Genomic DNA, 24,420 nt, shown 5'->3' with positions numbered 1-24,420 from the left:
GACTTCTTCCTTGCTTATAGCATTGTGTTTTTACGTTCAATGTCGAATCGCTTGTTGAAATCGTTCGTATCATACGAAAATTGCCGAGTGAACACGTACATAGGTTCAAATTAACAGCACCGTAAGAACGCAGCTATCAAATATTTATCCTTAGAACGATGATTCATTAAAAAGAACCGAGCAAGGCGAGGTTTCCAGTACCCGTATTTCTATTTAAAGATCGTTAACTCTATAATCATTTTGTGTACGCTTTGTCAAAACATTCCTGGTTGGTTAATGTTTCTATTTGAGGTCTTTAATCGATGATTTTATCAAAATAAAAGTGACGGACGGAATAGGACGCCACGGTGAGAGTATCACGGTGAAAATCAAGAAGTCGTTCAAAAAACAAGTATGCAGCTACTTTCCAGCTTTATGACGAGGCACCTGACGCGAGGAACATCTTTGAAAAAAGGTATGGTACTTCGGTCCGAACATCAGGTGAACACTCATTTGGAACAATAGCACCGTAATTACTACAACAGAAATACTAGCTTCTCGGACTACGTTTTTCTTTGCTAGACTTCTCTTAGTCGTCGATTATTTTCTTTCCTTTTCTTTCTTCCCTGTCTTTCTCTTGATACATAGACACTCAATAACGATCCTCTCACGATGAAAGGATGTATCGAAACTAAATTGTAACAATTTTTAGTGTATATTTTTCTATCGTATGGGCATAATTGTAACATATTCATTCATTTCAATTTCCAATTTTTCGTTTATAATTGGTACAGATTATAACCACCTCCGCAGTATGAAATATGAAACAAGTTAAAGTTTGGTGTACATATTCAAAGAGGAAATATGCTATTTAACACTTGTGTAACGCATCGTTGACTTATATTACACGTTGAAAGAATTTATCTTGAACAAAAATAAGAAAGAATAAATAAATACAAGCTTACTATGATAGCATTCTATTAAAGGTAGAAAGCGCATGATCTACATTATTTGATCAATATGAACCGAAATATCCAAGTGCAAGTAAAGTTTGAAAGAAGGTCTTATAATCACGCGATATTAGTATTCTACGATCAGTGCGGATAGTGCAGTGATTCTTAATTAAAGCATTACCTTTTGTATTCAAGACATACACTTTCTGTAAGTGTGGCCCAATGAATGTTAATTGCAGTTCGAACAGGTTTGGATATTTTGACATACATATATAAATATATTTCGACTACTTTTGGTTTTACGATATAATCAGTATATGGTACTTTAATCGCTTCGCAAGCATATACGAGATATATCGCGACATAATATTGTTCGTACGATGGTCACGGACGAGTTATCCTGCAACGCAATACCGTTCGTATAACAGCATTACGAGATTACGAGATATACCGCGAGTCTGCTTTTCTGTAATTACAGCTTCTAATAAACAAACACGCGGGATAACTCGTCTGTGGTTATTGTACGAACAATATTGTGTCGTGAGGTATCTTGTTCGTGGTAGCGAAGCGGTTAACCGAGTAAGATATCTTAACGCCCCTTAGCGTTACATACCTATCATTTAAAAAATGTCGTGCCCTTTATTATTGTATTTTTGAAATAATGTACAACTCAGAAAATGATCATGCAAAGGATTAAATATACCGGTTGAAAAAATGCATTTTCAACACAGCACTTCTTTCGCGTTTTAACATAACAGACAAAAGCTGTTTCCGGTGAACTCTGTGAACTCACATTGTGAATGTATCGTATGTAGAAAATAATATTAGGGGACACTGCAAAGAAGATTTTCCTTTCAAAAACTAGCCATATGCCTAAAAATTGCTACGTTTTTAAGAATTCGAAATCCACCAATAATTTTTGGATATCAATATGGTTGAAAAATAAAGAAGAAGCATCAGGTTGATATCATTGAAGGATATTCGAAAGATTGAAATTGTTTGTAGATATGAAGATACGTTTTATTTATAAAAACAATACATTTTTTTCTATACTTGATATTTAAATAATTATAATAAATGATTGTGACGTGAATTTTATATTAATTTCTATTCGTTTTCTTTTTTTTTTTATCTATTCGCATTTGAAAAGAATTGGCTTTTTGACTTTAAAAAATATGGATTCACAGTTCTGTAACCCGAGTACTAGAAAGTATGTTAACGCTTGGAAAGGTTGTGGTATCAATTTTTATGCAAGGGGCGTTTGTAATGCCAAGGTCTTGTCCTCGATTGATCCTGCTTGTAGCCTTAAGTATATTAGAGATACGTACTGACGTTTCACTTTTCAGTCATAAAATCATATCGTTCAGAAATCTGTAAACGAATCCAAGATCTCCAGACACATACGTAATATGTACGTAATATGTAGGGTAATACATATTGCCGTCCATCAAAAGAACAAAAACAATATATGTACATATCTAGTAGTAAAAAAAGTATACTGTTCTTTCAATTAGAAATTATCAAAAAACTTGTGCCAACTTGTAGACTACAATAACATTGAAAAATATGAAAAATATTCTATGAATGTTACATATAATCACTTTTATCTTTTTAATATCGAATGTTTAAAAGCACGTACATACGACAATCATTTTTATCATAACCATTTTAATCATAACTACTAAATATATAATTTTTCAAATGCTCGTAATAATTATAAATTCATACATGTATGTATACAAGAAGGATTTATTTGTATTTAAAATTAACGAAAATTTTCTTTCTTTTATTCTTATAATTTTCTTACTTTTATAAGCAAAGTGTATAAACGAATGCTGTTTATGAATGTTTTATACAATTCAAACGAAATATAATGCCTTGGAAATTTAATAATTAACGAATTAGACAAAGTTATTTCGTAACTGGTCAAGAATAATAAAATATCATCATATTTAGATTTATAGATTTAGTTTATCGATGTGCAAGTAGAAAACGAATAAATGCTAATGAATTCAATCAGTAAATTGTACCACGCATCAACATAATTAATCTTTTCTATTCAAAAAGAAAAATATGATATTTTTTCATTGAAATATAAACAATAAAAAAGGGATGTAAGATCGCAGATATCTTGTTTATCGGTTTCAATCTCGGAATCGCGTTCAGGATTCACGCGACGTTTACAGGGAACGAACATAAATCGAGGTAGACAACTTAACAAATGAATCAAGTAAACGCGACATTTCTCGAAGAGCGTCCTGAATTCATCGTACATGTAGATTGCGGTATCATTAATTGTGTTCAAACGACGCCCATCCTTGTACTTTCAGTTGGATTGTAATTGATATGCATAATAGTTAGGAAAACATTAAGCACGAAAGAATCCCAACATCGTATGAGAACATAGTCATTAACCGTGCGGTCAGAAAAAACCGAGTCGACTAATGCATTTTATGTGAAAATGTGTTGTATGGATCGTACTTTAAAAAATTAACTTTTATGCATATCCATAATATTATAGTACAATATGTTGCATTTTTTTGGATTCAATCGTATGAATTTATCTACATATATTGGGTTGGTCGGAAAGTTCGTTCCGATTTTTAAAGAAAATTCAAACGCACCACATTTAAATTTCGATATACATTTATTAAATTATACAGGTGCCATTTTGTTCCACAACCTTTCTCCATCTTTCACGTAATTTGAATATTCCATTCCTTCCAGAGCCTTTCAGGTTTTTCGGCGAAAAACTTTTCAATATGATTTTTTTATGTCGACCAAAGAGTTAAAGTTTCTGCCATTAAGAGAATTTTGTAATGACCTAAATAGGTAAAAATCTGAAGGCGCAATGTCTGGTAAATACAGTGAGTGGGATAGCACATCTCAACCAAGCTCCAACAGTTTTTGTAGAATAATCAAAGATACATGAAGCTGCGCATTGTCCTGATGAAACACGATGTCCTTCTGATTCGCTAGTTCTGGATATTTTTGTTCAATTGCCGCCTTTAATTCGTCTAAATGCGAGCAATATTTTTCTGAATTTATCGTTTGGTTGTTTGGTAGAAGCACATAATACAGGATTCCTTTCCAATCTCATCAGGCACAGAGCATAACTTTCTTCGGATGAAGACTGGCTTTTGGAGTGGCCAAAGGTGATTCATTCAGCTCTTCCCAAGATCTTTTCCGCTTAATATTATTACAAATAATCCATGTTTCATCTCCCATCATTATTTAATTAAAAAATGAGATCTCCTTGTTGCGTTTATAGAGTGAGTTGCAAATGGAAATGCGATCCATCAGATGTTTTTCCGTAATCGTTGGGAACCCATACATCAAGCTTCATAAAATGCTCGTAGGTAGTGGATTTTGATTTCTGCTAATTCATGTATCGTATAGCGTGGGTTATTCTCGATCAGTGTTTTGATCTGATCTTCATCAATGGTTGAGGGGGTCCTTGATCTTCAAGATTGAAGTCACCAGCTTTAATGTTAACAAACCACTTCCGCACAGTTCTTTCAGTTATAGCACCGTCATCATAAACAACGCATCTTGTTTGCTACTTGTGTAACATTTTTGCCTTTCCGGTAGAAGAAAAGTATCAAATACCTATGACGCACTTTGTTTTCTCCCATATTTAAGAGTGTATAAAATTAACAAAGATTAATGTATTCTAATCAAACTTTTTTCTAAACTTCCCTAAAATATCACCTTTTAGAATATGTATACATGTAATTTGTTTTTAATCATTCTGATACGTTCAGACCTGTCCTAATGTCACCTACCAAAAATCGGCACGAACTTTCCGAGCAACTCAATAATTTTGCTTAACTTCGGTAATTTAAAAAAATACCTTTTGATATGTAATTTAATATCTAGTATTTAATAACTTGTAAAAAGTACTACTTCTTTCTTATACTTATTGTATTTATTACATTATTAATTATACTTATATTGATTGATTGATGTATTTCATTTATTTTCTTCTACAACGAATAGCTTATTGTTAGATAAGAATATTAATTCTTAATCTTAATCATCTCTTTTCGCTTTATTTTATAAATACATCGTACATATATTATACATATATGACTTAAGTTAATCGATTAGCGTTAAGCAGTTATAATTATAACAGAATATCATAAGATTTTTCTAGAATAAGATTAACAATTAACTTTTTTGTTTGCCTTTCTTTCTTTTTTTCAGGGAAACGTGAAATTACTAGAGGCGGTAATTGTTCAGGTTTCATAGGTGGTCCACCCAAATCGATTAACGATACCATTCGATACGGTACTGTACCTGGGGATGCCAATATGATCCCTGAGGATACTGCACCCGACGAAGATTTCGCTTTAGCTATTGCTCAAAAATCTCAGGTGCGACAAATTCTTTTGTTTAACCGCACATATTCATAATGCATGTCGTATTTATCTATTACAACACATCAAAGTTTGTGACACAAAATAAATGACAGACAAATTTTTCCATGTAAATGACATTAACAAGTGTCATTTAGTAGGAAATTAAATATTTTCCAAGCTGTAACATGTATAAATTTAATATTCTAATAGCAATAATAATAATAGTAATAGTAGTAGTAGTAGTAATAGTAGTAGTAGCAATAATAATATATATAGGGAATACTTTCCAGTATTGAAATGTCCTTTCGCTAGTTTTACAAAATAAACACCTCTTTTCTTCGTCACTCACCCAAATATATATACGTTCTCCAAGTTATTACACGTTGCTCTTGTTAATAGCTTTTGCTTTCCCTCTTTCCTTCTTTTCTTTAAATATTTTGGTAAACTTCCTGTGGTTATTTTCCTGTACTTCATATTGTATCTAGATCTTTGTATTTCGCTCCATTGTTTCTGTCTTTTATCTTTTACATCTTCTTTCCTCTTTGGTAGAATCTCTCTTGCATCCACCTTTCTCTCCCATAATTACTTTATTTCTTCTTGGCTATACCTACATTCTTTGAAGTGTTCCAGCATTTCTTTCAGTCTTTTACTATCTCCTTTTCCGGTTTCTCTTTCTTTTAGGCAGTGTTTGAAGAGGTTTTCTCCTCTATCTTCCTTTCGTATTTCATCGGTCATTTTGGAGATATAATCTGGCGTCTGTTGGTCCAGAGTAGTATCCTAACATCCATCTAATATATTTTTTCCAAGTCCTTTCAACTTCTTATTAAACTTATTAAATATTACAACTTATTAAATATTAATTGATATATCTTATACTAGATCACATGAATACTTATTTATCTACAGAACAGTTTTCACAATTGATCCAAAAATAAGATCCTTTTTTATCATCATTTACCTGAAAAAAAGATATTCAATTATAGTTAATCAGAATTATATCCATAATGTTTAAAGGATGAAGCGATATGGTAGAAAAAAAAGTTGAATGATTTCAAATGAAACTACACATGTGTATTTATATAATTTAACAAATTTATATTGATACTTTTTAATATCGCTCTCCGTTTATGGTCTTTAGATTGTTACCAACAACTTAGTATTTACAATTAGCTGTAAATCAATCTATCTTATATATTAAATGTTTAAGTTAATAATATAGATACCATTTTATCTATTATATTATTTTGTAGGCAAAAGTCTTGATTATTTGAAAAGTATTTCAAAAATATGTGTACTACTACGTTATTACTCTTTTAATCTTTTATATACATGTATGCATTTGAAACGGTTATTTAAACTAGATTACCATGTATACACGTATTGTTATTATTTGATGAGAAGATCATTGGAATCACTATCGGCTAAATTTTATTCATTGGACAGGATTATGAATATGTGTACATTATACATACATATGTTTTCTTACGATCACATAGTTAATGAACATATTGAGATTAATAGTGTACTTCTAATATTAATCACCACCAGCTTTTGCCAACATATTAAATAATTCATTCGATAATACCGCAAAAAAGCTGTCACAATATGATATCTATTACAATTTTTCAACCACTTAATATGTATGACTAAAAAGTCGTGGATGCCACACCGTAATTAACAACCGATACTTGAAAGTTTCTATCCGTGGTACTTGATAAATTAGTACCTACCTATCTATTAAAGTAAAAAAATACGTATAAACATCTCCGTATGATAATGATGAAAATTATCACAATACGAAATTGCTATTGTTCATGAAAATGTCTTATTAACATTGTTTCATTTCATGCAAAATGCATTACACGCAGCTATATATATACATAATTCTAATGGTCCGTGTTCTTGCAACAGCGGTAGGAATTTTTTGACGGAATTTACGTGATTCGAATTGTTAACCTCACCAAAGGAACAGGCACACAAGAGATTTTCCGGGAAATATTCCTTTAGGGTTCTCGAGTAGATGCGACTGAACGTCGCGTCGCGTCGAGTCGGTTGAATCATTGACTTGAAAATACGTTGTGTATTATTTCTTATACTATATATACTTTCACGAAATTAAATTATTCCTTTATGAAAGAATTATAATTTATTAAAAGAAGAAACAGTAATATCTGAGTAACATACGTATATTACTTTACTAAACGACAAGTTTGTAATGTTACAGAACATAAATCCACTTATATAATGGATTCACCGTTCCCAGCGTGTAATAGTGGGATATTTCAATCTTGAGTAATTAGATATTCATACTAGATGCAAAAGAAAAATTATTATATACGTGGGAAATACTCCAAGTAACGCTTTCCAGAGCGGAACTCGTGAGACTTGTTGAGTGATTTTTATCACTGCATTCCTTACCTTGTCGACGCCATAGAGAAAAGAATCGGTCTCCCTATTAAGATGCGAATTCCTCGAAGAAAAAGTATTTATTTCTATCACAAAAGGTCTTTATTTCTTGCACAATGTTAGTTCTGCGAAGAAGAAAACAAATTTATCAAAACAAATTAATAATTGCAACACACGAAGCAAGCTAGAATACGTTAAAATATTTTGTTGAAATTCTAATGTTTTATTAACATTTATATTTAACGCCATAACGAAAGTTTTTTACGGTATTGTTATTTATAATATACACTTGTTTCTTTAACGACACTATTTCCACTGCTACATGCTAAAAAATTCCTTCAACTTTCGAAAATAGGTACAGTTAACATTCATAAATAAAACATATTATAGACCCGTTATACTCGATCACGTTCTACAATCTTTTAGGCATCTATCGTTTGCAGGAAAATTGTCTCGAAAATTATTGTTCCGAAGTTATATTCTTTACACAATTTAGATACATCTGGTGCACTTAGAAATAATACCAATGCAACGCGACGCACGGTACATGCATATACGTATACGCTTAAGTATACATGAAGGTACAAATTGCGATGTAACATATTCGTCAGGTTTGATACGCTTTCAAAAATTCCAGGATATCCTCATACGTTTGTTTACGCTACGCGGTCTCATTGTCGCGGCGTGCACCAATGTGATTATTGTCCAAGGATACCTATTTCGTCTTGAAACACCACAGATCGATATAATTATTTACGATCGATGTTGATCATAAATAGCTTAGCATTGGGCGACTTTCTAATTAATGAAATGTTACGTTCTTGACAAGACAGATAGTATTACTATCATGCAAACGTACATAAAAGCTATAAGGCAAGTTTTTCTTCATGATCTGGATATCTAAAGTTTACCAGGTAGGATCGAAGGATACATGGAAAGAATACGTTTGTACCAAGCAAAACCAAGCCACATCATCCCTAACGGTTTATTAATATATACTTTTAAATCTTCGTTCGTATTCAAACGTTAGTGCATTGATTTGATAACAACATTTTTTGATTATCTATTAAGACCTATTTGGGAGACTATACGCTTTTACAATTATTTCTACATGATACATTAAGACACTATCTTCGTGCAAAAATATCGTGATTACTTTATTATGTGCTAATTAAAGAAAGATGGAAAAAGATAACAACATTAACTTCACTTCGATAATATTCAATATCAAATTTAGATATGCGCACATAATGTAAATATTAATGTTTCCCTAGCGATTTATAGAAGTGTAAAACATTTCGTACGCAACCTTTCTATTCCAATCAATTACTTTCATTCGTATATATTACAATTAATCTAAACATTGTCAGCTTAATGACGTTTTCCATAACGTGACAAAGAAAAGTTTCTTCCATACCTATATATACCTAATACTTACCTAATTGTAACAATTACAAATACATAATAGTACGTACACGCGATGTTGCGTGAGTATGTACATAGGTACATGTACATATGTATACACTGCAAACATTGTGGGTCGCGCACTGTATCCTCGCCAGATGAAAGTATACATAAAAACTTTTATCGTATACAATTTTCGCTTTACTCCCTTTTTCACTAGGCTGATTTTTTCGTATACTTTCTCAAGAACGCGTTTAATAACATTAAACTGCGCGTATGCATATGCATTTTACGTCATTTACAAAATACTGACATCACAAAATAAATTTTATATTGATATTACAAAAGAACGAAAAATAACATAACCAGATTAGATTATTCGTATAGTAGATTATTCGTGTACAAGGTGCAAAAATGGTAAGTGTGAAGAGGATCGTAGCGTGATTTTACACCTTCTAACCGATGGAGATTTGTAAAAATCGAAAAGTTTATGCGAAGACGACCTTGACCTTGAAATTAAAAGTCAAATATTTTTTCATCGCAACGTATCCTACTTATCACGAGGAACAAAAGTCTCAAAGGAACCATTGGTCGTAAATAACCCCTTCTCCCAGAGAGAAAACGGTAAAGTTTTAATAATTCTGAAACTGGCTTTATTCACAATGTGTTAACATCCTGTAGTCAGTAGTGCAAGAAAAGTAATATCTACTGATACAGATTAATACCCTAAATATATCATTATATATTGTGTATCTTCCTTTCTTTGTTTCCTTTTTTCGCTATTTAAGCAGTTCCGAACTCATACTTCTCATTTTGGTTAACCTTCTCCACCAAATTACGTATAATCCCTCTTTCACTCAGTTAATAAAAGCCACGTTCAATTCGATATATTCCACTCCGGCTTCTTTTCTATGGTTGATTTGATAGATATACTAGATAGTATTCTGATAGACGTCCATGATCCTAAGTAAAATACAATAAAATTGATCGTAAGCGACGCAAATTATACTCAATTTGACATTACTTTTCAACGGATGCAAATTATTAAATCGAACTCTGAACGATATATTTTACTCCGCAAAGAAAGAAGTCCAGTAGTGTCAACTCTGGAGAACGAGATGATCCATGGGGAGCGGCTCTGCATTCTGTCCACGTTTGCGTAATTTGCCAAGGAGTCGTAAACGTAAAAATCGCAAATATACTGCACTTGTTCGATAACAAGTATCTAGATACATAATTCTTGCCCAGTTTTTATTAAATCTTCTAAATTATTTCACGTAGTCTTTCGCGAGCACAAATCCTGGCATCTGTTGATTGAGGATACTACTGTATTTATTACGCGGTTCAAAAAGTGTGGTTGCAACTTAAGTAGTATCCAATGGAAAAAATTTCGTCGAGCAATATAGCTATTTGGAATGCTTGAACGCGTCGAATTTTATAAAATTCGTATTCGCCGATGATTGATTCAACAACTATTTTATGTAAACCCATTAGCAAATAATAGGCATGAGCAAGGACGACAACGAACCTATTCTTCTTTGGGGATGCGGAGCCGATTTGATCTTCGATATGGATTTAAATGTTGCAATATTAATTCTTGGTTATCGAATTATTACCTCAGTCGCTGAAAATCTCATTGTCGCGGAACCTTTTCTGCGCATATGGTGTCTTCTATTGTTCATATGTCTCCAGTTTAAGAATTATTGAAAATGTAACATTTCCTTTCCGGGAAAAGGGATCATTTGCAATCTATAGCTTTCTCGAGACTTTTGTTCTTCGTGATGAATAGAATATGTTGCAATGAAAACAAAAATTTGATTCCGAATTTCAAGTGTAGAATCACGCTACTAACCTCTTTACACTTACTTTCTTTACACCTTGTACAATGATACTTTCTTCATTTTTATCCATGTAAAAAATATTAAAAAATCATCACAAATGTTACGTGATAAACCTTATTTTTACCCAGCAATATCAAATTTTTACCAAGTTTAACATTTAATAGCATCTTTTTACATTAAAGAACAATCAAAGAACAAGTTATATCAATATAACTGGAAAATTTTGTATACCATCGAAACAAGTGATTACAAATATAAATGTTACATTTATAAATGCAAGATTAAAAGTAATTCATCCTCGAATAATATTCGAAGAAGAAAGCTACAGCAAATATGTATAATATACCTACTTACTTTTTCTGTAAATATATATCGATAAAATAAAATAAAACGTTCTTCACGGAACATAGTTTCGCCATGAATAATGGAACAATGCTATTTTTACTTGTTAGTAAACTGTTCATAAAATATAATGTTGCTTCGATCAAGAAATACAATAATCAATATATTTAATACCATCTTTATGTTTTAACGTGATATTTTCGTTAAGAACAATAATTTTTTTTACAGAGAGATGTAGAAGCTATTCGTGGTGCTTTATACCTTGGTGTGGCTTTTGCGATTGCGTGGGTGATAGGTGCAGCAGATTTATCAATAGCATGGCTAATGTTAGTGCTAGCATTAGCATCGACAATACTTAAAACAAGGATGTCCCGTTTTCTTGAATCGACCGTTCAACACGAATTAGCCAGGCTACGTCGAAAAAGAACTTTATACAAGGATGAAACTGCTGAATGGCTAAGTTTACTTCTGAATAAATGGTAATCATGTACTTTTATAAATATACGTAGTAGATATGTATAATTATCGAATAACTAACCTTTTTTATTATTATTTCGTAAAGAAAGTTGAAATCATTTCATGCATAAAATAACTGCAGTTCCTTAGAGTAAAAAATATCTCTCTTAAACTGAATTTGTGTAACAACAAACTTAAAAATTCCATGTAATTAAAGGAAAATAATGTTAATTATTATATGCCTATATTCATAATTATTAATTACTGTGTTGCTTATTTCTTAAATATCAAATAAGACTAAAAGGTAACAAAAGTAGTTGTATTTATCTACTGCAAAGTATCTTGATGATACGTTTTTTATTTGAAATGTTGTACCTACGCGACATAAATTCCACTCTTTTTCTCGACATTAAATCGTTTCTGTCGATCTTCATCGTAATACCTTACAATATTACATTTACAGTGCCGTACGAACCGAGAACTAATAAAATCAAATTCAATTTATCAGCGAACATACATTTATATATGTACATGAATCGAAATTATCCATCTTGTATTCGGAAATGTGCGTGATCGTTAAAGCTTCGAATGTCTCGTGTAGGTGAACGAATGTAGTTCAAGAATCAATAGTATGCGGGTATTTGTAAATATTCCACATTCCATAAGTGCAACCGTTGCCTTTCACATTTCACCGCGTATTTCATACGTATGAATACTGTTGCTACTGATGTGTAGTTGACAAAATTAGATTTTGAATAGGAACCTCTGTTCGTAATATGCTTATTTTGAAGTTAGTTCTTTTTTGATACATATATATACATATGTACCTCCTATCTCCTCGTAACAAATATCAATATATACGGTGTATTTTGAAGCTAATAGCTTTAAAAGGTTTCAATTCAACAACAATAGTAATTACATTGCCTCGCGATATAGTACTTAGGTAAGACTGTTCAGGCGAACAGTAATAGCTACAACGCAACGTTTTTTCGTTTGTTGGAATTGCCCAAGGATACTAAAATAACACATAAGAGCTCGACTGGGAAAATGTAAAGGCAATACTACTTACTTGGATAGTTGATAGACCCGTTCAAGCGTCTCTAGCCATCGAGCAATGCTTACCAATTTTCTTATTAGTATTATACGTTTACTATTGTAATCCTTACTATTTTAAATTAAAAAGACAGTGGAAAATAAAAAAATCAACCATTTACGAGGAAAAATGATGTACGAATCGAACGAAATGATCGAATTTTGTATTTGAGAAAATATACATAATTTCTTTTGAATAAAATTCAACTCTCTTACAAGAATCTATAAGCTTCTAAACATTAAAAAAATTTATCATACGTAATCATGAAGATTTGGTAATACAACCTTAAAAATATTTTGTGCTTGTGCTAATAAGAATGTATATAATAATAAGGATACAATACGATTATAATTTATTATGTATACAATTAAATGGGACAAGTATTCCAAAATCATAATCCATAAAAAATACGTGAAACTAATATTTAATAAATTTAAGCTGGCAAAACATCTATTTATATTAAATACATATACGTATATCAAGTAAATCAAAGCGAATGATAAAATTCGCAAGTTTCTCGCTGAAAGCTAGGAAATTACCAGCATTATCAATACACTGAATTATTAATGTTGATCTATAGCCCATTTTACTTGATTTCGAAATTTTCTTGAAATAATTAATTAAATTTAATTTATTAAATATTATAATCAAAATATTTAGATAATTAGACAATGTTTTTAATTATGACAAATATAAGTATCCTACATGCAAATTACTAAAATCTGTACCGATAAATACTTCGCCTTTGATTAAAACTCATTTCTATGGCATCCTATAACCATTTTGATGAAATTAACAAATTGAAATATACATATTTCTTTAATCGAGTAAAAATTTATTTTTCAAGATTCAAAATTGATTTGTTTCAATTTTATGAAGATTAGTTTCTAAAAAATAATATTTAAATATTGAGCTTTCTATTTAGTGATCTTTAAATGTTAATTGTTTATATAATGTTATATTAATGTTTAATCAAGAACTAATTACCTCTAAACGTACATACATATGTATCAATATAATATTTTTCTCTCGTATCTGCAACTTACCATCTCATTTATAACGTAGGTGGAGATTTAGCGCCACCAGTATATTTTCTTTAGCAAAAGAAAGACTGGAACCTCTTCTAAATGAAGCCAAACCTGGAATACTTGGTGAGTTTTCGCAATATGTAATTATAATGAGCTAGTAAAATATTGTAGATTATGCTATTTAAAGTTTTTGTAGAATAGAACTGTTTACAATATAAAATAATCAGTCAAAAAGTAAAATTTATTCTAAATAAGCACGTAATATAAGAGAATATCTATTAGAAAAATAATATTTAACAACAATTTGTAAACTACTATCCAATTTTGAAATTCGGTATTAAAAATATAGTGTTAGTATGCTTTGTGTGTATTAAATTAAAACTAACATAGTAAATATCTACAAGATACCTTTTTTGACTAATTCTAGATCTCAGAGTAATTTATATCAAATTGTGTAATGCTCTTCTTTCTTCCTTTCTTCTTAACATAATAGATGATATTTTTAACATTTTTGATAAATCGTCACCTTAGTTCTTAACATTCTTAGTTAATTCCACTTTTCAGAAAAATGTAATTAACGAAATCCACATGTGTCGCATTGATATAAAAAATACAGATTCATAATAATATGGCGAAGATTATACCGGAAATGCAATAGATATTCAGCTCATTTAAATCCTAATTTCATACAATTATATTAAACTTACTAACAATAAACTTTAAATTCAGTTTTATCAATTTACAAACGAGTGGAGGTAGACAACAATTAACGACTAGAGCAACAAAGTACTCTCTCTAATTTCTGCAAGAACATAAACTTAATGAGATTGATCATTTATAGGAAACTTTACCATTGATCTAAATATTTATGAATTTATAAAAGAATAATTTCAATGGAAAATATCATTCTAGGACCACTGGAATTAAGAGAGCTCACATTTGGCGAGCAAACCCCATGTATCACACGCATAAGAACGGTAGATTATACGAACAACGATGACGATTGTCAAACAAGACAAATGAAATTGTCAATCGAAGCTGACTTACGCCTCGATTGCGAGCAATTTCGTATGCTCATCACAACAAGACTATTTGGAAAAGGGTTAGTATATAGTATATCATCTACATGTATAACAAATATACATAACTGGTATAAAAAAGAAAGTAAGATTCGATTACATTCATAATAATTTCAAAAGCCTTCAATTTTTTCATTTTAACAAAAAGAGAATATAGTTTTCGGAAAATGAAATCCGTTGCTACTTTTCTTTTGACTAATTATACTTAGCACGAAGAAAAAGATATTACACATATTTTCCAAAACCATAAAATAATATAATATAATTAAAATATTATTATTTTTATTATTATTATTATATAATTAAAAAATATAATATAATTCCGTTTCATAAATAGCAAATAAACCATTGTTCACGACATACATTCGTGCCAAACACGAAAACGTGCCAAAAATTGAAAAAAAAGAACAAACTAAAGAGAATTATAAAAGATGAACATTTGAATAACTTAAAATAAAGGTAATTGTCCGGAGTTCAAGAAATGACATTAGATTATTTTAAATATTTGATTACGTATTATATTGTTAATGTATTAATATGTTAAAGTAAAAAGATTTATTTTAAATATTACTTACTGTAATAGCTGATTCTCTGGTCTTATTACGTTTCAAAAAGTTTAATCTGGAATTAAAGGGTTGGCATGGACATCGATTTGGCCGTGGAGAAACTGTCTCTTTCGGGTACCATTCTTGCCACCCTAACTCTTGATTCCATGGCACCGTTTCCTCACGCAACATCTTTAAGCGTGAGTTTCTTAGAGAAACCGGATGTTTGGTTCAGCGTGAGAATCTTGCGAGCAGTACAAATGATGGAATTACCTTTAATTAAGACGTGGATTCATGCGGTGGTCACAGACGCTTTGGCTAATTGGATTGTCGATCCGGGTCACTTAGAGATGAATCTGAGAGCTCAAGAACAACCTGGACCCAGATTCGATTCACTAACTAATTTCATACCACAAGGAGTGCTTACCATCGTTTTGTCTCAAAATGGAAGTTCAGGTACTGCAGATTATCGAAACAATTTAATAAACGACATACAAAAATCCACAGAATTGACATATTAGTAATACGAAAAGAGAATATATCAAATATTGAAAATGAATATTCAGAAAAGTAAATATGATAGAGAAGAAATTAAAATCTTAAGTAGTAAATAGAAAATATTACAGTTTAATAGCAAGTAGTACAGTTTAAAAGCAAATACAAATAAGTTTATGGTTCAAATGAAATCTTAAGCGCAATCATGAGACTGCAAAATACGCAACATACAGAAAAGTTGCGTGTATTACCTCGTAAAATAATATTATATTACAATTCTGAAAATATAATTTGCTGTTTCTCAAAATGCTATTTCACAAAAAGAAAAAAAGAAAAATAGTATTTGCGTTTTTTAATTCATAGCTCCCATCATCGCGGACGAAGTGAGGTGGCTCGTGGTAACATTAGGAGATCAAAGGCGAATCACAACTCTTTTGAATTCCACGTGGAACGAGAACATGTCTTTCTTAATGAGTGTCTTGGATAACGAGAAAGTCTCTATCAAATTAAAAGCAAAACGACTCGTCAGCACCGTCACATTGGCTCAGTTCGAACTTGCGCTCGGAGCATATAATTGGGATAACTCACAAGTGTAAGTTAATACACAGCTTACAAATCAGTTACATCAGCTTAAGACTACAGAAAAAGTAACAATATGAACTGAAGAATACACATTTATATACACAATTTTAACATTTTCATCCGAAAGTATCGAAACCATATTACAACCAAAGAAACCGTCCCGGACCAATGCTAACATTCCAAACATCAACGCCCGATTAGAATATACTGCGCTACCAAAACTGGATCCAGACTTGCCACAACCGGAATTGATAGAAGATAATTCATACTTGTCGGGTAATTGAAATTTTTTATATTTTTATCTATTTCTATTATATTCCATCACTGGCCAAAATCATTACGTAATTTTTTTAACCGATGTCATTCTATCTGATATTTTGAGTGCCACGAAAGTATACCAATTGAACGCAAAAATCAGGTAAAATAAAACAAACATCGTAACATTGGTATTTCAAATTCGTAGCTTTCAAACATGATCTTTTACTATCCCATACTTCATTTGCCTTTATTAAAATACGACACACAATCATTAATCTATGTATTTTTTGTCAATTGTGTTGCAATATTATGGTACTCTGCATTACCATTGAATGATGATACATATTTGATAAATTTGATGTGACTCGTTATGTATATTCGTATGTAAATTCATGTATAAATATCATTTTCAGGAGTACTTGTCGTTTATATTCATTCAGCGGAAAATCTAAATAGCGGTAATTCCCACTGTAATCCTTATTGTATATTATTCAACAATCGTAAAAAGGTACGCTTTTACATATCCCTTATTATAAAAGAGAGACTTGTTAATTCGATTTCCTATTTTACCCACCTAAATATTGTTTATTTAACATTCAGGTAAAAACAACGCATTATATTCGAAGCACTACATCGCCGTGTTGGGAATCGAGAGCACAATTTCTTGTTCAAGATTATACTCAAGTATCTCTAAGTTTTGTCGTATACTCTTGGAATATATCAAAATCGATTGATGGCGATATGCTTGGGCTCGCTATATTATCTTTATCTCAAGTAAGATTGCATAATTAATATGCAGAAATAACATTTTGGTATATACATTTTTTGACAAGTATTTCAAGTATTTATCAGATATTTGTTACATAGAATACTTGAAATTACACTTCAAAACATATCATAAGGTGTGAATGCTCTTTAATATAGTTCATTAAAAACACGAATAATATACATCATTCATCTTCAATTCACGTCGAGATAGAGCAAATATTCTAAGAAATTTGTTCGGGGAGAGAAATGCAATTTCTTCTACTCTTTGCATATAATACCTATCACTTTATTTTCACTGTATCGGTGTATTAATTCTTTAGACATCTGTATAATTGGTTTTAATTGGTTTTATTGTGCTACACGAATCTAATTAATTAACAATATATTTTTGTTTAGGAAAATACATGGACAGTTAGAAAAGAATTGATTCTCAGTGGATCGAACATTACGTCAACAATGACCGTTTCTGTATTATTCTACCCTGTTAAAAGTATACAGCAAATGATCACTAGCCGAAGAAGTAGTTTGATTTTTCCAATATCAGACGAGGAGCCAAAATCTAAAAGAAACAGTCTACCGTGGATGCAACAGGCAGTTAGTACAATCGATGAAAACAATTACATACGCGTATTTATTAACACCGGTATAAATGATACTTCATCTTTACTTTCTTACGTATTATCTGTTTCTTCAGAAATTATTATTAACTCACAAGGATATAGATCCCGCCTCATCGGATGTATCCAGTTTACTTTCCACTGGAAGTGGACTAATGGAAGTGACACTAATACGTGCGAAAGATCTTGTTGCGAAAGATCTAAATGGCTTCAGCGACCCTTTCTGTGAATTGAAACTAAATAATGAAACAAAGTATAAAAGCAGCATAAAGAAGAAAACGCTGAATCCTTGCTGGGATGAAAGTTCTATCATGGGTTTGCCCAGAATCGGCGAAACTTTGGATGTCGTAAGATTTCTATTTATACAGCGTATTTAAAAAAGGTCCGACGCTTAAGTTGGACTTATAATATTCATCAAGAGAAATATAAAACGTTTGATCGATACAGGTCCTAAAAACAATATTTTCGCAATACATTGAATATACAAATTTAGAAGACACGAATTTAGGATAATATAGCATAAATCTTCATATTTCTAAATATTCGATATACTATCCTCCTATTTCTATATAAAACTGATATCTGTGAATCACCAGTTCCTTCCATACCATGTATTTTCTTTTCGTTATAGTAAATCCGGCACATTATTTATCGGTGATGAGTAGACTTTTGATAAAGCTTTTAAATGAGTATACGCCTATAGAGATATTTTTTGACTGTATACGCGCTCCAATTGCAAATACCAAACATAAAATGCATTTTCATGTTAACACATTTCATTTTCGACTATACCTGCACTGTAGAACCTCGTATCGGTTTAATCGAAGGACGCGGCCAAGATAAATTGATGCCCAACGGATAATAATCGAAATCCGAAGGGAAATAAGTGAAAACATGTTTTCTATACCAAACCAAGCTCTTTATTTTTTAGAAGATCTATTTCCTTTTACAATATAATCATTTTTTTTATTTATAATATAATTATTTATTATATTGTATAGTCAATTTATTTTTTCAATTTTGCACATACATGTGCTTTATTACGGCAACTTTTCAATCATAAAATATATATATACAAACGTTTGTTATTAGTAAACAGAAGATTTCGGATAATCGCAAATAGATTAATCGAGATCCTATTGTACATTAAATGTGTTGCGAAGAGCTTCATTCATGATACCGAATATTAAATAATGAATAAGGTAAGTGTACAGATCAAACTCAACATCTTCGACTTCGATGATGTTTTAATATGTGATGGGGGATAGGAGTATGATTCTGAATAAGTTTTTCCTATACATGTCACTAACGGTCGGCCATAGTTTCCAAGATATTCGCAAAATACAGTCGGTACCACTTCAGGTAATTCTGCCTATAGCTGTGTTTGCTGTAGCAGCTGCGTTAGTTGCCGGCGGCAGGTCGCTTATCTTCTGTTCATAAATGAGGATCGGGCGAGCTTAAGCGACCGGCTACCAATATGTGTATGCTGCCACAGATGCACAACTATAGGCAGAATTCATTGTAGTGGTACCGATTTTTTGCGAATATCTCGAAAACCGTATGCGATGCCGCCAGCTATATGTATAGGAAAAGATTGTTCAGAGTGATGCCCCACCTTAAAAATCCACATATCAAAATACCGAAATAGGAGAAATTGAGTTCGATCTGTACATTTATCATAAATAATAATAAAAACCAATTTTACATCGAAAGAATTGCTTTTAGAATTGCTTTTATGTTGATTGAATTCTTTTTACTCCTCTCGGCGAGTACTACTAACTTTTCAAGTATCGGCCTCTTTTTTAACATTCTGCACTTTCTCATAGTATAAATATATATTCAATGAATGATAATATTAATAAAATGGCAATATAAAACAACGTCATAACCATAAGAAACCGGAATAGGCTACACGGACAGGCTACACATCAGATATAACGCCGCGGCAAAAACCGTACATCAAGAATTCGCAATAGAATATCAATTAATACAAACACGCATGCCAAACTACAAATATACATCCGAAAACATACTTGAAAACCGATAACTATAGGACAAAACAATACATACCGATAAACAATTACATGTAGTGGACTCCATATCACATTTATAAACAAAAGAGGAAAGAAAATCTATGGAAACAAGAGAAAGTGACAATAGTATATCTGTTACAATAGTCATATCCGTTACAGGTATCACAAGAAAAAAATTTCTCCAACCACCTTAAAACAATAGGTATAAACACACACATTCATCTAAACATATAAAAAGTTACAATACTCCAAACATCGACAATAATCAAAAAAACACTACAGCAGTAACAGAAGAACATATGAATTGGTGAACAAGAATCCGTCATACAACCTTTAAAATCACAAAAGTGTGAATGAAGATAGTAATAATTTAATTAATTATTAAATAATATTAATAATAATAAGTAGAAGGAAAAGAATAATAAATACGATACTTTTATGCTATTTTTTCACGTAGGTATTATGGGATCATGATACTTTTGGTATGAGGGATTATCTTGGAAAAGTATCATTGACTCTCGATGACATTAGAAAATTATCAAGCAGCGATCAGTCCCATTGGTTGGTGTTAAGGGAAACCAAAACGGGATCTGTAGAGTTGAAAATTAAAGTTTTATCCGAAGAGTGCGAGGTACATATTACCACATTTTTGTTTCAAACAAAAGCAACATTTCAAACTACCTATTTGATATTTTTTCATCTAGTCTCAAAGCACATATGCAGCCAGTAATATCAGCGAAAGTTCAACCCAATTAAATATTGAAAGTTCTGAAATGGTGTCAAACATTATAAGAAGACCTTCGATGGAAAAGTCAAAAATGAGATTGCATTTAGACGTTGTACCACCACCGCCGCCCCCGCGTACAATTACCTTATTAAAACCAATTATTTCTAGTCAATCCGGTGAATTATTTTCCAAGAGTTTAACATAATATAAAATTTGTATAAAGGTTTTTTTATCTCATTGATTACTTATTTCCAATCTAAATTGTTTCAAATAGACAAAGCTAGTATTGGAAGTAAAGACTCCAGCGAAATGAATGGAACCGAGAATTCATGGGTACCTAGTGTTGTCACAGAATCCATAACAGATGTAATTGGTGAAACTGACACGTCAAAGTTAAGAGAGCGACCATCTCCTCACAACAGTTTAACCCCAAGTCCAGAACAGAATTTCGGCAAAAAATTACCACAGTATAACAGTTTTCGCGTTATGAAACAAAAGGTGATCATAATAATCAATAAAATAAATATTGTCCACCTACATACATATATGTAATTAATATATTTATTCTTAAAATTGAAATACATGTGTACAATAACACTGACTTGACAAACGATAATCTAAAATATTACTATAGCCAATAGCGTAAATAATAAAATTGAAAGTTATTTAAATTATTCATTTATCATTAATTATTATGAATGATTTTAGGTGAAAAGAGGATTAAAACTTCGTAGATTTCGTTCTGAAGTAAATATAGAGGATAAAAATGAGTCAAAAGGCGTAACATTAAGTTTGGAACCTAGAGGTGGAGGAGAAGCTGATGCTACAGAACTTTTACAAGGATCTGGTTTAGCGCATGCTATATCACAACCTGATATGCTTGGCAGAATAAGACAACCTAGTCCGCGTTTAAGATTAAGACCAAATGGTACGTAAATTTTACAATTAACATAGTTATATTAACAATCAACATAGTACATACAATAATGTGCTTTGGTTTGTAAGATTTCACGAAACTAGAGATCATATATCGTATCAATGACTGAATCTCTATCATGTCATGTTTATATTACTTATATGTATAACCAACAAATTTATTCAATTAGAATTAAAAGTTGTCAATGGCACTAAAGAAAAATACTCGGGAATAGAAGGAAAAGTTTTACAAGCTCAAGGTCTTCATGTCGCACATATCGCTCAACTATATTGTCGGATAAAGCTTCAAATGTAGGTACTTATATATATATATATATTGATACAAAAAATAATATAAAAATCCTTTATATTTATTAGATGTACCAGTCCCGATAAAATTACATCTTCAACAAATAGTGGTAAAACATTAGCGAAATCTCGACTTTTACCTGCAATGCCTAACCCGCAGTTCAGTATAGACTTTCACATAGAAGGTGATAATGTTCCCAGGCAGTCCTTGTTAATATTTGAGATCAGAAGTGCTAGTAAAGAATTATTAGCTAGCCGGCGTATCACTCTTCATGAATTATTAGGTAGGTTTAAATATAATTTACTTTGCACTTTGATATAAAAACTAGTTTGAAATGAGTAAACAAATAACAATCCTTACAAAAAGGACTAAATACTTTATATAATTATCATTTTAACTGTCTACTAAACTATCATCACAACAATAAATTTACTATGCGCGTACATTATGATAAACTTATTTGTTATGTCTTACTATGTCTTTAGATATTTAAAAGTTTCAAAAAATTAGATCAAATATGGTACAATACATTCATTGATAGAATATACTTTTCAATAGTGTTTAAATAAATTGACACATCCATCTTCTACTCGGAATATCTATAAAAGCACTTTTATCTTGTACCATATTAAAGTAAATATTTTAAAGTGAAAGTGACCTTAAATCCATAAATCTTTTCGCTCTCATGTATGTAATATGAAAATACAAAATTGATATACAGGATGTTTTAGATCGGATAGAACAATTGGACAGGGGCTGATTCTATCACGAAAAATAAATGAAAAAAAGAATACATTCTTTTTATTTGAGATTTCATTTTCGAGAAAATTGAGTTCAAAAATTCGTCCAATATATATGTGCGTGCAGTCGCCAGACTGAATGCGTTCAATATGGGCGTTTGTTTACGGGCCAATGTCGGCATTGTACTGTTCGGTACAGCTATATCAACGATCGAAACCGCTCTTTTATGATCGGCGATTCGTTGTTTAATTATTTCTTAATGATTATATTAGAATTTTTATTATTTTAACATAAATTTAACACAAATTAAAATTAAAATAAATTAAATACTAAATATATTAATACAATCTTGTTACCCATTCACAAACAGACGCTAACACTTTGTTTGTGGTCCATGCTGAACACGTTCAGTCTGATGGATGCACGTGTACTCGACGAATTTTCAAACTCAATTTTCTCGAAAACAAGATGTTAAGCGAAAAAATTTAATTTTTTTTCTTACTTTTGCTTAAAGAATCAATTCCTGCCTTATTTTACTACCCACTCTGAGATACCCTGTATGTATGTATAAAATTTGAATATGTAAATTTTCTTCTATATTTACATATGTAGGCGTTTCCGCGGCAACTGATGAAATTCATACATGGTTAGCATTAAACAATGGAGCATCATTGGAAGTACAAATGGTTCATGGAAGAGAACTAAAAAGTAAATCCACAAAGAAACTTTTTCGATCCTGGTCAGTACATCGGATAGGAAAAATATAAAACATTTTTAGTCAGTGTTATAAATATTTGTGAAAATTATAATTTGCCAAACATACATATGTAAATTGAAAAGTCCCCCTTGAAACAGTATGACATGACAGTAAGCGTATTTACGAATACCTTTTACATTTTACATATTTCATTACGTGTACATATACATGTACATAAATAAACTTACTAATATTATCTCAAAATGAAAATTGTAACATTTGTCTTTTGTACCATAAAGTGTATACATATATTTCATTTTTCATTATAAAACAATTTATAAAAAAAGCTATGAAGATAAATAATTATCTTTTTCATCATTCCTTTAACTATAAGTTAAGTAATGTCTAACAACAATTCCTTCTTAGTACTTATAGTATTTTACAAACTAATATGTATTTCTTAAATAAATCCTATATTTGATCTAGAAGAGATTACAAACTATACATGTATTTGTTGTTAGTGAATAGTAATATATACTCTAAAAAACTCATTGAATATATATAAACATTTATTTATTTTCATTAATTGTACAATTCATTAGGCTTTTAATCATAACAAATAATTATACCCATAATAGCGCCATACAAATATTCTTCATTTAAACATGTATTTTTTTACTTTTGCTGTTAACAAACTTATTTATACATAAACGTACATTTACATTTAATGACAGGTATTATCATGATTACTAACACTACAGCCAGCCTACACTTTACATCATTTTCAATG

At 30.9% G+C, this 24,420-nt stretch overlaps 1 protein-coding gene across 2 annotated transcripts; it reads left to right on the top strand.

The window, feature by feature from the left end:
* The first annotated feature begins 291 nt into the window (after positions 1-291).
* Positions 292-24,198, top strand: LOC139988682 (uncharacterized). Of its 2 annotated transcripts, none has more exons than XM_072006363.1 (19): positions 292-454; positions 5,139-5,308; positions 11,515-11,765; positions 13,901-13,986; positions 14,776-14,965; positions 15,576-15,943; positions 16,346-16,574; positions 16,692-16,840; positions 17,236-17,330; positions 17,423-17,596; positions 17,987-18,184; positions 18,306-18,554; positions 20,698-20,871; positions 20,945-21,143; positions 21,242-21,465; positions 21,676-21,895; positions 22,074-22,194; positions 22,261-22,475; positions 23,546-24,198. In XM_072006363.1, the coding sequence occupies exons 1-19, from the start codon at positions 394-396 to the stop codon at positions 23,698-23,700; spliced, it is 3,528 nt and encodes a 1,175-aa protein (XP_071862464.1). In that variant the 5' UTR covers positions 292-393; the 3' UTR covers positions 23,701-24,198. The 2 variants fall into 2 exon arrangements, with proteins under 2 accessions (XP_071862464.1, XP_071862463.1); XM_072006362.1 differs by having other exon boundaries at positions 18,285-18,554; positions 23,546-24,197.
* Positions 24,199-24,420: the final 222 nt, after the last annotated feature.

The sequence above is a fragment of the Bombus fervidus genome, chromosome 7, assembly GCF_041682495.2.
Source record: "Bombus fervidus isolate BK054 chromosome 7, iyBomFerv1, whole genome shotgun sequence".
Lineage (NCBI taxonomy): Eukaryota > Metazoa > Arthropoda > Insecta > Hymenoptera > Apidae > Bombus > Bombus fervidus.
The sequence above is the reverse complement of the archived record's forward strand: the minus strand, read 5'-3'. Positions and strand labels throughout refer to the sequence as shown.

Bases quoted from the DNA above. Each gene is read 5' to 3' on its own strand.
- LOC139988682 (XM_072006362.1), top strand. From the start codon at position 394: ATGCAGCTACTTTCCAGCTTTATGACGAGGCACCTGACGCGAGGAACA. The intron at 15,944-16,345 runs GTACTGCAGATT...TTTAATTCATAG, and splicing joins GTCTCAAAATGGAAGTTCAG to CTCCCATCATCGCGGACGAA. The intron at 18,555-20,697 runs GTAAGATTTCTA...TTTTTCACGTAG, and splicing joins TCGGCGAAACTTTGGATGTC to GTATTATGGGATCATGATAC.